This window comes from Necator americanus, chromosome X, assembly GCF_031761385.1.
Source record: "Necator americanus strain Aroian chromosome X, whole genome shotgun sequence".
In the NCBI taxonomy this organism is placed as follows: domain Eukaryota; kingdom Metazoa; phylum Nematoda; class Chromadorea; order Rhabditida; family Ancylostomatidae; genus Necator; species Necator americanus.
Window position 1 is genome coordinate 19,536,576 of NC_087376.1, and position 14,362 is coordinate 19,550,937.

General features: G+C 42.4%; 1 protein-coding gene across 3 annotated transcripts in view; it reads left to right on the forward strand.

The window, feature by feature from the left end:
- Nucleotides 1–14,362, forward strand: part of RB195_024223 (uncharacterized protein) — a gene marked incomplete at both ends in the record, with an annotated part of 51,256 nt that overhangs the window by 17,472 nt on the left and 19,422 nt on the right. For all 3 annotated transcript variants that reach the window (XM_064211922.1, XM_064211924.1, XM_013437901.2), the window contains one exon: nucleotides 2,964–3,145. In XM_064211922.1, the coding sequence (XP_064067803.1) occupies nucleotides 2,964–3,145 (182 nt within the window). The remainder of the gene's footprint in view (nucleotides 1–2,963; nucleotides 3,146–14,362) is intronic.

A 14,362-nucleotide genomic window follows, 5' to 3' on the forward strand; every position in this document is an offset into this window, starting at 1 on the left:
CGCTGCAGTGATCCCTGTTACGCCTGTCTAGGCGCACTGTCTATCCTTAGTCTCTGCCACCTTCCAACGAAGGCTCACGTAATGTTTCTGCTTGATTAGGCTGATAAAACGAACTTATAAAGTAATGAAGTAAGTGTGAAGAAAGACACGAACTCCGTAATGAAAACTCGTTTGTAAATGAAGATTTCAAGGGAAAATAACGGAAAAAAGGCGTTACAGCTTTAAGAATGAAGGAAAAATGATGGGATAACAGAAAACCAAAGTAAAACCTACTAATTAACTAAGAAGGCAACGTATTGCGATGTTAGCTGTGGCCTGCGTTGGTTTTGTGAAAAATCATTATAATGAAATCATTAATGTGAGAAATTCACAGTTCGAGAAGGGATCGTAAATATAGTTCTTAAGGGTGAACTTTTTCTTGCATCACTATAACGTGATATTACAAAAAAACCTCTGTAAATCCGGAAATTTACGGCTGTATAAGATGTCGCGTTCGATTTCGGCCATCGCTCCTTCTCTCAGTTCCTCTCAGCCTAACGATACGGTTCCAGAAAAGGAGTCCTGGAGTTCCATATCAACCGAAGCTCAACTTGACAGGTCTGAAAGATGATGAGTGTAGGAAGAAATTCTGCCAACACGTGTTGATTGATATTTGGTAATGAACCAAGAAGACGATGCGTGACGCTGACTGTTTCACTAAATGTGTTCAGGATGCTGCAAAGACAACGCTCCTACTTTCAATTAGTCCGAGGAAGAGGTCCGGCTTTGCATCTGCGATGTCAAAAATCCACGAACAGTTCGGTATATGTCGGACGCATTGCTGCTGACTTCAGCCAGGAGTGTCTGAGAAGGAGGTTGCGTCGTCAGCTCAGACGTGATCGCGAAAACGAATGGACCTCAAGAGCGAATCTTGTGTGTGCCACGTATTGGTGGCACCCATTCCATTTCGCACCGTCTGCAGCTCTTACGGTGCGCTTTTTGAATCGAACAGCAAGGAACTTGTCTGGTGATACTTACAAACTTAGAGTTGTTTAAGAAGTTTATTCCAATGAAATCCCGTTTAGAAATGTGAACGAAAATGTTTATTTTCCTGTTCTGACTTGTTAAATGGAAACCACCCATCCACCTATGGAATACAATAGATGGTTTAGAAAATGTCCCACTGATCGGTGTTACTCCATATCTCTTTGCTTTTTTGCTATCTAAGCAGTATTTTCTGCACTTGTAGCTAAGGAAAAGTGGCATGTGTCCAACTCCTGGTGTGGCGCGACCAATACCTCGGAGAGATGCATTGTGCCTAAATGCGAATCTCGAAGATATAGTGGTGTCTGCTCGCCATTCATACTCCTGACCTGCTGCATTGATTTTATGCAGAAAATAGATGTAAATAATGCGAAAAAAAACGCTGTAGAAAATAGGTAGGAGTTTAAAGAATTATATGAAGTTTTATTGGACAAAACGTACAAGCAAGTGTTAGAATATTTGAAATGTGTAAGAAGACGGCTTGCTGGAAAACATCAGAACTGGACGAGATGTTAATGTTTTCGCTTTATTCGCTGGTGCACGAAGACCACTTCTGCACCCTTTTCGTCAATGTGAGATATCATTTGTTAAAAGATGCCAAACAGCACTCTCAGCAGCCATGTAACCGAACAACCTTCTAAGCAGCTTCCTCGCCATGCTATGCAAGCTTCCCCTTCCCCTTCGCCGTATATAGTAACAAGGCGAATAGCGGATAGAGTTGCAGCTTGACTCCATAGGTAGTGGAGGCGGACAACAGGCACATTGTTAAGGAGTTGAATGTCCAAACGGCTTTTGCAACATCTCATCCACGAGTTCGATCTATTGTCCATTCGCGTTGATTCCGTTGAAGGTCTCGTGGACACTTACATTTAGCCTCGTAGGAACCTTTCCCGTCGCAGCGGGTGGACAGGTGAGTTAGGGTATGGGTGCGTAACAATTGAAGACATCCCCAGACAAGTATATTGACTCCGCGCAACTCCTAGTTTTGTGTTGAAAGAAGAAGAAGGAAATGAAAGGATAGGAGTGGACAGTTTTTATGAACTGTATAGTGAGAAAAGATTAAAAGAATAGTTTGTAATGTGTGAGGTAACGGCCCATTAGCAGGTGATTATAATGACGCGGAAAACTGTCAAACCTATTATCTTTTTGTTTTTTTTCTGTTTTTTTTTTTCGTGTAATAGTTCGTGAATAGAATCACGTAGTCGTGGTTTCTCCTATTGAGTGCAGATTATCAAGAGATGGACGATGTTAAGATTTCTAAGTGGGTAGATAGATGTAGGGGTGTTGTTCAAAACTATGAGTTCTATGAGAATGAAGAACTATGATGAGTCTCAATTTCCTTTAGCAATCCATGGAAAAGAGTGTGAAACGACCTTTGGCTGCGCCCGTGTCTTTTATTACGCATTAACGATGCAACTCATTACGGGTGGTAGGACGATACCAATGCGATGCGTCTGCGATTGTCCAGCTAGGGCTTCCTCTGCTGCTTATTTTCGTTATATTAGTTGTATTGCAAACGTTGGACGACGGCGAAATCGCCAGCGTATCCATCGTACAACAATTTGCATCTTAGGAGACTCGGCTGCAACCAGAGTTGTTTTTTAAATATTTTTCATAGATTACTTGGCGAAATTGAGCGTGATCATTCGCATATCCTGTCATTCCTAGATCCTTTTCGCTACCTATTCGTGGGGAGATCCCAACAATGTCAGTTTCGTGATACGCAGCCTCTACGGACACTGCCGTTCTGTTCAAGTGGTTGTTATTACCTACACCGTAGGTCAAAAATATGACGTCAATGTGAAGATAACGTCAACATTTTCCAACAAATTAAAAGATCTTCCTTTCGCCGACGCTACTGAAAAATATTCAAAAGTTCCTAATGGCTGCCACTGCCGAGTTTTCTATTGCACGTTTATTTGATGTTCTGCTGTTTTAAGGTTTCGACAAGCAAGGATGTACAAAGGCTGAGAAACGTTCGTTTGAACGAAAAGAGCTGATATGCCGTGCTACTTCCATGAGCGACGAGTCCTCGGACGTTGGTGTTGTTGAGGTCGACGTTTCGCCAAATATATCGCATTGGACGGACAGAGCCGCACACGCCTTCAATTCGAGCACAAATGTATGTTTTCTGTTGATTATGACTCTCACACTTTAAACCCACCTTTGGTCGAAATATCTTTTAAGATCTTGTGTTCGAAGTGTGCGCGGTAACGGCTACGATCAAGGGGCATGCTTGCTAGCACCCACCGCTGTAGTTCGCGATGGTCCCAACTCGATAACAACGCTAGCTCCACCGCAGCGCTTCGCAGCTTCATGTAGCTTCATCCCGTTTTAACCCTGTTGAAGTTAGAGTGTTCCATCCCCTGAAAGTAATGATAGTAGAACACATTGTCCCTTCATTCTCTTCACTATACACAAGGTAGCTGGCTAACTTTTATCCTCAATACACAAATACAATTAGAGGGTTAAAAGTATAAGTGGGCAATCACGCGCAACCTCGCCCACTTGGCTGTTCCCTCAGGTGCGTTGTCTTATGCAGCGCTGCCGCTCCGAACGGTTCTACAGCTCTGCGTTGTCTGCCTTTGAGAAGGCGTGCGTGGCGCCAGAGCAATTGGTGCAGCTACTACTGCACCAATTGCTCTGGCGCCACGCACGCCTTCTCAAAGGCCTAGGCTTGGGTCCTCCCGCTGAGACCACAAGAGTCCTGTCGACGACCTCTCACTCACTAGTGGTTCGGCCACAACCGTCTCCACTCCTTGAAAATACTATGGTCTCGATCGCACTGTACTAGTGCTTAGGTCCTTACCCTCAACTCGAACGGCTCTTCGCTGTGAAGTGTCGCACTGAACTAGCGAACCGACTGACTGATTCCTGACTGTGAGCGAGCTCTTTATATAGCGTGCTTCCTGCGTGATATCACGTGGCTGCCGCACGACTAGCTGGCGTGCACATGACTGCCCAGTACAATTCGAATTTAATTTTACGAGATTGAAAGTGTATCATTATGAAACTACTACCCACAGTAACAGCATGCAACAAATACATAACATTCTTTATACACCAGTACACGGTACTGACAACCCGAATATATTCTAGTTGCAGTCAATTCTGCGATGCGCATAGTTAGAAAATGGCATCTTCTGCGACGTGTCCTCAGCGGACGCGGCTGGCAACGATGATCGGTGATTGTGATGTGTACAGCAGTTAACAGGATCAGAAGACCATTGCGCTGCCCCTAGCTTATGCCCGTCCCACCCACGTTAACGATGCAACTCGCTTACGTAGTTTACAAACGATGCTTACAGTAAAGATATATTGCAATCGCTGTCCATGTTTGTGATGATGAAGAACACTGAAGTATGAGAGATTTCGAGGTGTAGCATTTTGGTTGAATTTTGAAATACCTGGATCTTTCTTGTTCTTTCGGACACATCACAAATCTTATTTTGCTTTTCAGTGTATTAAAGTTAATGAATCAGTAAGTTACCATCTATTATCGTCTAGTAATGTGGGAAAAATGGCTGGCAGGAACACGGTATCTCCTAAAGCATCTCTTAAGGGCACACTCCGATGGATATTCATTACTATACTGACCAAACGGCTGTTTGGAAGCATCGATTTGCTAAGTATGGAGATATACCAAGCTATTGGTCCACGAAAAGGCACAAATTGAAGATAATAGGAAGAGTAAGACATAATGGGAATAATGAGTACTCATCTCCAGTATTTTTTTACACGGAGCAAATCATAAAATGTCCTGGATGGTTCGGGCCCCAAGTTCCGCTTGTGGCTTCTGCTCACCTTTACTGATCTGGAGGCCTTGAATGAAACTTTTTCGAGAAAGCCGAATGGGAAACTGTTCAGTTTGGATGGTGATTGGCATTTTTCACGAGTTGAACGGATAGCATCGCACACTCTGGTTTCTTAAGCAAATAATCAGTTTTTGATTTGTTTCCCAATATTCAGCTAAACGTTCCAATGAATCTTCATTTTACATAAATTCCACTTTCCTATAGTTGCGACGTTGCCAGCATTATTTGTTTTATTCTCTTTAAGGCAACTGTTATCATGTCATTGTATTAGGTTGGTGCAAAAATAATGAGCTTTTTTCGTTGCCTTATATTCACAAATTTTTTCCGGTTACACTCACCTTCAATACTAGAATCTGTATAGTGTTTTGTAGCGCATTTCGTCGTGCTTATTAGTGCTGAAGCGATTTTTAACGAGAGCCAGTATTTGGTCGGTACCGAGACAGAAGATAATGTCTCCAAGCAAGACCTTGTTCTAGGAGTTCATGCTGGCCAGGTCTGCAGCGAAGATAGCTCGGAACATCAACGCTGTTTGGAGTAAGGGAAGCAGCACCTGATACATGGCACGGCGTTGATTCCAAAGGTTTCGTTGTGGCGATATTAGCTTCGAAGTTCGCGGCCGCCCTTTGAAGTTGGCGACTACTTGCTGAGCAATCATCGAAGATGATCCACTTAAAACAACACGAGAGGTTGCCCAAGCACTAGGCGTTGACCATTCAGCAGTCGTCCGCCATTATGAAGAAAATTGAAAGTTGAAAAAGTTGAACAAGTGGGTACCGCATGAGCTGAGCGAGTCCCAAGGAAACCGCTATTTTGAGTTATGCTCAGCACTTCTGTTTCGCAACAACAACTATCCATTTCTTGATCGTTGTTGATTGTTACGCGCGATGAGAAGTGGATCCTTCACGACAACAGGAAGCGTCCTGCTCAATGACCGACAAGCCTGAAGGTCCCAAGCACTTCTCGAAGCCAAGGATGCATCCAAAGAAGACCACGATGACTGTCTGGTGGTGTGCTACAAGTGTAATCCACTTCAGCTTCATGAATCCTAGCAAAACCATCACCGCAGAGAAATACTGCAAAGGACTGGACGAAATGCACCGGAAACTTCAACTTCTTCACCCGGCGTTAGTGAACAGAAAGGGGCCGATTCTCTTGGGTGCGTATCGTTAGGTACTCCCAGCCTCAGCGACAACCTATCCTTAGGGGAAGCAACTGGCAACGGCGATCGTTAATTGCGCTGTGCAGCAGTTAATATCGTCAACAGAGCATTGCGCTGCGTTTGCGTTATGCCACACCCATTAGATTGTCCATCTTCGGCCCTCATCCTCTGATGAGGTGCAAAACATGCCTCGCAGGAGCACGCTATTACTGGTATTGCTTCTGTACGGAGCATCGATCACTTACGTATAGAGGTACATCAAGCGATTGCAAACGAAATGCTAGAAATAGAAAATAAGTTTTTATTTGTGTAAAACAAATCGGAACTTTTACAAACTATTGCAGTATCTTACGTGCATTAAATCTGTATAAATACAAAGATATATATATATATATATCTACTATATAGTTTCTCAATCACAAATATAAGTCTTCCAACGACCAGGTTCTCGTTTCACACTTTTTAGCTTTTATTTTGGGACGTTTTCAACTTCGTTTATGTTTTCTGATGTTGTTTTGTTCTTGTACAAATCTTCTACGTTTTTGCTTCAGTTTTAGGGTTTTCATTTTGTTTTTTTTTTCACTTTCTACGTTGCTACGAGGTTGCCTTTTTGTTCTTTGAACCTTCCTGGAAGTCAACTGTATCACTTTGTTGCAATACAAACCTGTCTGAACGTCTGGCTAAAGCCGGACTTCGGACTTTCTGTGGTGTTCGCTTCGCTCCCCTTCACTGATCGACGAAAATTAATATTAGTACCGTTTCCTGTGAAAGACTTGTGTATCATTGACGTTTTTTCTTCTTTGAGACAACTTCCATTTTTTAGTCGCAGATATCGGGACCTGGAAAAAAGCCTTAGAATACGTTTCAGTTGTGAATATCTTCTGATATGCGATAAAAACATGCCGTTCACCGCTGATCATCCTTCAAGTTTCAGCACTACGTCTGAAAAGAAGCAGTTTTCATTCCTGTTTTTCTGCTGAATGTCGCATACCTAAATTACACTTCATTTTGTACACCTTAATATGTGTTTGTTTGAAAACGACAACCCCGTCTTCCTTTTCTCTTTGCTCCTTTCATTTTTTTCTGATTTTCCGACCCCTACTTAAATTTTCTCTTAATTTTCCGACCCCCTCTTACGACCCCCTGTTGAGAAATTCTCAACATACGCTTGACCCTGCTGTGGACTCCAAAAGCTTGGACTTTTATGCATCGGGAATAAGCAGCCATGTGTCTTGTTGGCAGAGACTGTAATGGTTCTTATTTCGAGTTCATTTTGAGGCGAATTATAGTATTTCGAAGTGAATTTTTGGAAACTCACATTATTTTTACACCAACCTAATATTGGGAACATGACTTCAAAGGGTGGACGGAGATCAGTGATCACTGCTGATCTGGGATATGCTTGCTCTAGCCTACCGATAGCCTATTTGGTAGCACCTAATTGGTTCCTTAGAGCCATCCTTCTATTTTTGCACATCTTCCTTCTCGCTTTTACTCCTTAATTCGATTTTCTTTTCGTTCTTCATCAATGAAACATTATGTTGCTGATAAATACGTAATGTTTCAAGCCAGAATTGATGCTTAATCTTGTCTTATCGTCATGCGATACGCGCCAAACTATGTGGACGCGCGGATTTGCACTGTTCATTCGCGACAAATTCACGTGCCTAGGCAGTATATAAACGTGTGTGACCCGTCCTCACATACATTTTACTTACTACTACCTCTATAGTAGTGTAACATCTTCGCCTTCATCTTCTGAACCTAAAGCTATTACTTCTTCCCAACATCAACAGCTGACAAGTCTGAGTGGACGCGTTTTATGAGGAGCTAGAGCGACTGATACCCAACGAAAATTCCTTTCGTAATTCGTTGCTAGAGATTTTAACGCCAAAATAGGAAGCACTACAGAAGAGGAGTACAGGGTGATGAGATGGAAAATCGAAAAGAACGAAAACGGCAATCGTTTTGCCGAGGTGATGTCTGTCTCGCGCCTCTTTTGTAGGAATTCTCTTTCGAGAGAGAATTGAGAGGTAATCGTTTGTGGACAAGGAAACAGTCCAACAACATGACTCTTGTGGAGATCGACCACATACTCAGCAATCGAAGGTGGTGTTTGCTTGATTTCCCAGAAATACCATCCTTTTGCAATGATTCTGATTACTGTCTTCTTCGAGCGAAAATACTATTCACCCACAAAATGGAAAAGAACATCTGCTCGGCAATGAAGAAGGAAAGAAGCCGTATGTGACGATTGCATCTTGGAGGACTCCCTGTTCCAAGATGGCTGACACTTCGGGGAATACCAAGACGTGGACCACGATCTCCTTTTCAAAGGATTATGACCTTGTGCGGGACGTACAAACCTGGATCGAATTCCGGAAGCCATCAAAGGAATGCTTGAAAAAAACGACAAAACTTTGAGGCTTGGTCTATGTGCATCACACAGTGAGTAACTTTTGGGAAACACCAGCTGCAGAAAAGATTCACAGGAGGATTTTTTGAGAAAAAGAAGAATGTCCTATTATGAATTATGAGCGTTCTACACTATATCCACAAAGACCACTCTCATGCGCATATCAAATACGCTTGGTGAGGCCTAATTTCAAGAACAGGCTGAATTCCGTCATAGCTTCTGCTACATGGAACACATACGGGCCATCGTTTACTGTAAAGGTTTGTCAGGAATATGATCTGCCTATTTCGGATGTGGTTGTCCTAAGCTTCCATGACGGCTTCCATCTTAACTGAGTCAAACATCTTCTTCAAATCGAGGAAAGGGAAATATAGCGGCACCGTGCAATCTCGTGGTGCTCTGATAAGTTCTGGAACAGTGTATGCATGTGTGGTCAATCGTACTGAACCATGTCTTTGGATACTCTATTTGCTCTCAAGGCTACTTTTATCTAATGCTTTTTCAGTTCTATTTAGGGACATTTTTGTAAAGAGCTTGTGTAGGAGATACATCAAGCAGTTTGAACAATAGTTTCCGATGTTATACGAATTCTTATTCGTGAATAAAAAAAAAGCTCCCCTGGTCTTCCATCTGCTAGGAATTTTAGGCTCAGACATGCAGTATGTGAAATGCCTTGTCAGGGTTGATGAGGATTGGGGTTGGTTGTTCAGACGTTCTTTGGAAGGAGGATTTCTGAGGTGCGCATCCTTTCTCAAATGCTGGTGAGTAGACGTGGCTATCGAAGATGTCAAAGTAGAAATTGTGAAAAACCTCCTTCTTCACTAATTCGATGTAATGACTGTCCCGGTTGGGCCTTGAAATATTAATTTCTCGTTCCGGTAAGTCTTGTGTTACTTAACCTGCAAGCGTCAGACAGCTTCGATCGCATGAGTACTACTGTGTTCGCACCTTAGCGGACCTGCTACACACAGTACGAGTTAAATTCCCACATGAGTGTGGTAGCTAATGGAAATTGCTTCAAGCATGCTGACTTCGTTCGCAATTACGTGGTACCATTGATGTTACGGAGGCTTTGGGCTGCCAATCCGCTACCTCTTCTTCCCTCCTCACCTTGCCCCCTCGAGGCACACTGTTACGATATCCCTTTCTCATGGAATTAATAGCATGATTGTTACGAACAGGAATTCTGCTGTTTCCCCAGATATCGAAGTATATGTACATATACACACCTTTCTATCGCTGCACATCGTGTGCTCAGTGGCAGAGCAGTACATAATTTGTAGGCAACTCAATCATGCTATATATAATTGAGTTATATAATAACGCGTTATATAATAACGCGTAGTAATTGTGTGTATGTGAGTTTGTCTGTGTGTCACGAAAGTACTCCATAATGATGCAAAACTCTGCACAGGTGAGGTGCCGAACCATGGCAATGCACCTGATAGGTGAGTACTCTACCTCTTCACCATTGTCCAAAGCCACACAGAAATGTCTGTTGTCTTTGACGAGGCAAGTTAGTTCCTCTCATAGAGGGTGAGGGTAAATAAACTTTTTTGTGAATGTATACTCCCAAATTTGCAAACTATCATGCTGTATAATAAAGGGCGTATTCTGTCACGTGTGTGCGTCTGTGTATGTGTGTGTCTCAGTTAAGAAATCCCAAAAAAAAAGGAGGAGACGGAAACCATGGCATCGGTTTGATGCGCTGGAGCCCCGACGCGGTAAAATTGGATCAGACGGGTCCTACGGCGTCGAATTCGTGCCCTGGAGGCAGATAGATAGCCATATATATATATATATATATATATATATATATATATATATATATATATATATATATACATATATATATATATATATATATATATATATATATATATATATATATATATATATATACATATATATATATATATATATATATATATATATATATATAGTCATGTTGAACTCCTTCTGAAGCCCTGCGGCCACTCTTGCATACAGTTTATGTTATTTTTTTACAGATCCATAAAGGATACAGTGTCTGGCGTTAATCAATTCGCTTGGGATGCACCCCCACATTCCCTTCACTTAGAATCGTTTGAGGTTTCCGAAAGTGTAATTGGCCTCTACAATGATTTGCGGCGGCTAGCCGATGTGTCACGTCAGTGTATTTATCCTCACAGGCAAGTCTGGTACCCATTCATCGACCTCGGAGGGATGAAAGGCTTGGTGAGCACTAGGGCGGATTCGAACTTCCGATCGATCGTGCAGGAAGCGGAACCTCTAACCGCTACACCACACCCGCTCTAAGTAACTCAATATCATGCTATATAATAACGAGCTTCGTCTGTCACGTATGTATGTGTATGTGTGCGGAAAAAAAAATTCCAAAAAGGGGGTGACACGGGTGCACCGACGTCAAATCGACGTCGATTACGGAGACAGCTTGGAAGTTTTCTTCCAAATTTTATTAACTAAACTATTGTTAGCTAAACACTTTTTTAAGTTATAAACTAAGACTGCACAAGCACAGTGGTTTTTCTAAAGAAAGTGAATGAGTGCATAGAAGTGTTCGGCTAATCAGTAGGCTTTCTATTCGGGCATTGTATGGCTCTTCCAGAAAAGCATCTGGATGGGCACTACTGTGGAAGCACAAGAAAAACAGAAAAAATGTGGAAAAAGTGCAATAGATTGAAACATTTCTTCTTGCATTTCCATCTAACCATTATATATTTCCTAGACATTACTTTTTTCTAACGATTTTATTCCAGGTTTTGCTGATGTTATCTATTTAGAAGTATAAGTTGTGGCTTTGGTTCCAAAGAAATAAATTCCGAAAGAAATGAAGTTTCAGAGAAATACGACAATGTTAGAGAACGCAATTTAAACATGGCAAGAAAAGAAGCAAAGTTTTTTTAAACGTTTGATCTCAGCATTACTTGAACAGAAAGGTCTAGAACTGATCGAATCCATAAGATCAACTGTAGATGAGGAAGCGGACGACATGCTTAGCATTGCGCGATGCTCACCATTCTTCCATTAGAGCTCTTTTTATCTTTTTTTAACGCTCTGCAAAGAGTTTGTGTGTGTGTGTGTGTGTGTGTGTGTGTATGTGTGTGTGTGAGAGAGAGAGAGACGAAAATACCCCTTATTGATGCAAAACTCTGCGCCGGTGATGTGTCGAACCTTAGCCATGCAACTGATAAGCGAGCACTTTACCGCTGGAATACTGCCAGAGTTATGCGTTCATGTATGTTGGCCTTGATGAGGCAAGTTTGTTTCTGTTATATGTTAGTGAGGGTAAATAAACTTTAGTATGAATGTATACTTCCAAATTTGCAAACTATCATGCTATATAATAACTTATTCTGTCACGTGAGTGCGTCTGTATGTGTGTCTCGGTCAAGAAATTCCAAAAACAGAGGGAGACGGACACCATGGCGTCGGTTTGGTGCACTGGAGCCCCAATGCAGTAAAATTAGGTGAGACGGGTCCTACGGTGTCGAATTCGTGCCTCGGACCAGACATCTGTAAAGTGGGGTGGGACGGGTCCCACGGGGTCGGAACGGTGCGCCTTTACCAGAAAGCTATAGAGTAGGGAAGGGCGGGTTCCACTGCCTCTGAGCGTCAACGCTGTAGAATGGGTTTCTGTGGTTTCTTCGTATCTATTTCTCACCATGTCTCCCTGATGCTGCTAACATCCTTTCTTCAAAAAGAGCAAACGGCTGTTTAAATGCAATACATAGTAGCCAACGGTTTACGCGATCAGACGTAGAACGTTATTTTTACCATTACGATAGTGATGTTCACGTCATTCCATGTTAGCACATCACTCTTGCTAATAGTTGAAAACGGAGGAAACTCATGCTTCGAATAATGTTTCCAAACTGTGGAAGTTTGAGAGAAACATAGATGTAAAAGTTTGATTAGTCTCCAAATATAGAACTGACGCGTTTAGGGAAAAACCAATCTTTCATTTATGCTCAAATTTTCGGGTAAAAAAGTGGAAGAAAGCGTTGATGAAAAACAATTCTAATTTTACAAAAAAAAATCTCGCTAATGTTATTTCTCATTGATCGGTGAAGGCGAGTGAAGCCAACACCAAAAAAAAAAAGCATTGAATTCCGACTTTAGCCGGACGTTCAGGCTGATAAACACATATTGCAATAAAAGAACAAATTGGCGGGGGTCAACCTGCGAAGTCACTATGGGCTTAGCCGCTGCGAACGCCAACTCTCCAAACATATTGGCTAACTTACACTGCTGGATCCATGTTGTCTATGGGTACCAGGGATGTCAGCTTCCTTCTGCTTGTGGCAGCTACTTTTTGACAGTAAGCTATGGTAAGCTCGGATGTTGCATAAAATGATTTTCACTGCATCCGCTCCTTGCGCTTTCACTGTACAACGACATACACTGGAATGACGGCGTAATGCTAGAACCGCGGCTTTTATAACCGCACCATAATCTATAACCCGATAGACGAAGCGATCTGCGCTCTTTTTGTGTCTGCGATGACCAACTATTCAAGATGTAACGTTAAGAGATTTCGCAAAAATAAAGTTTCTGATTACCCGTTTCTGATCTTTATTCTTACTTAAACAAAACTCAGGACAACTATAAAGATTAAACTTCAGCCCATTTCCACGTCTCTAATGTAGTATTAAAATTTAGTTTCGCGCGATAGCCTTCTATTATTCTTAAATACATGTTCTTTTATCCATATACGTTTGCGGATATGAGCACCTATTAACTTACGAATCTGTCACTTAGTGTAACCCACTAAATTCAGAGACTTTTATTCATGACAAGAAGACTTCAATACGGATGTTCAAAAGCATCACCTCATGAACCTGGCATGATATGGATTTCCCGTTTCGAGCCAGTCCGAATTGATTTTCGACGATTCGCAGGGCGGAGGCGGCGCAAGGTTTGGGGCGTTGCAATAGAGGGCGTCGTACAAAACAGCATTCTGGAGGCGGCCGTTTGCAGTGATGCAGGGAGAAATGAGCGGAACTATCCCGTCTCCATAATCCACGACCCCGTATACAGATGCTCCACCTGAGATCCGCATCCGCACCTATTCGTGGTATGCTGCCTTTAAACTTTCCCTACATCACTTTTCACTCTCTTTGCTAATAATTCAAGTACTGTTAAAATCTCGAGAATTACTGCAAAGTACTCGTACTTGTCCTAGGTATGTATGTTTTTTGCCATTAAGGCAAAGAACATACATGGCTAGGACAAGGCTTACCACTTATCAGTTTGTTTTATTCTTCTGGGAGCGGTGTAGCGCTTTAGGTAAGAAGTTCCACTGTGTCTACAATCGATCGGAGGTTCGAATCGGCCCTACTGGAAACCAAGCCGCAAGGTGCAGGCGCAGTGGAAGCTGAAATCACAGCATTAGGGTGCGGGCCAAGAAGTATTCATGAAAATCAGCTGGCCGTTGCTGGCCTGCCTTTAACGTGCCATGTAATTACTGCTGCCGCTTCACCAGCTAGGCAGCACCAACGACCGCCTGGATCATCGAAACCCCGCCTCTTTCTTGCCCTCGAACCAAAGCCGCGGGCGACGTCTGCGTCAGGCGGTGGAAACTGCGGATCTGGAGGGGAGATGAGTGAAAAGCGAATTGAAGCGACAAGTTCTGATATACGAATACGGTAAACTGGGTGCATATTATAGGAAAAATAAGGAGAAGTAGACCCTTTTATCCAATCAAGAGATACATGAAAGGGTGATCTGCTGTAATCGTGACTTTCATGGACTTTATTTGAGAAACACCACACATATAATGATTATGATGAAAACATGTAGAAATTTTCGCACATCCCATAATTTCACACTTTTCAAGCCCTTTTTGTTATATGTAAACTCGTAGGGCAAAAATTACCAACGAAGCCAAGCTGCAACTCTATCCGTTATTCGCCCTATTATCATGTGCGCAACAGAGACGTGGATGGC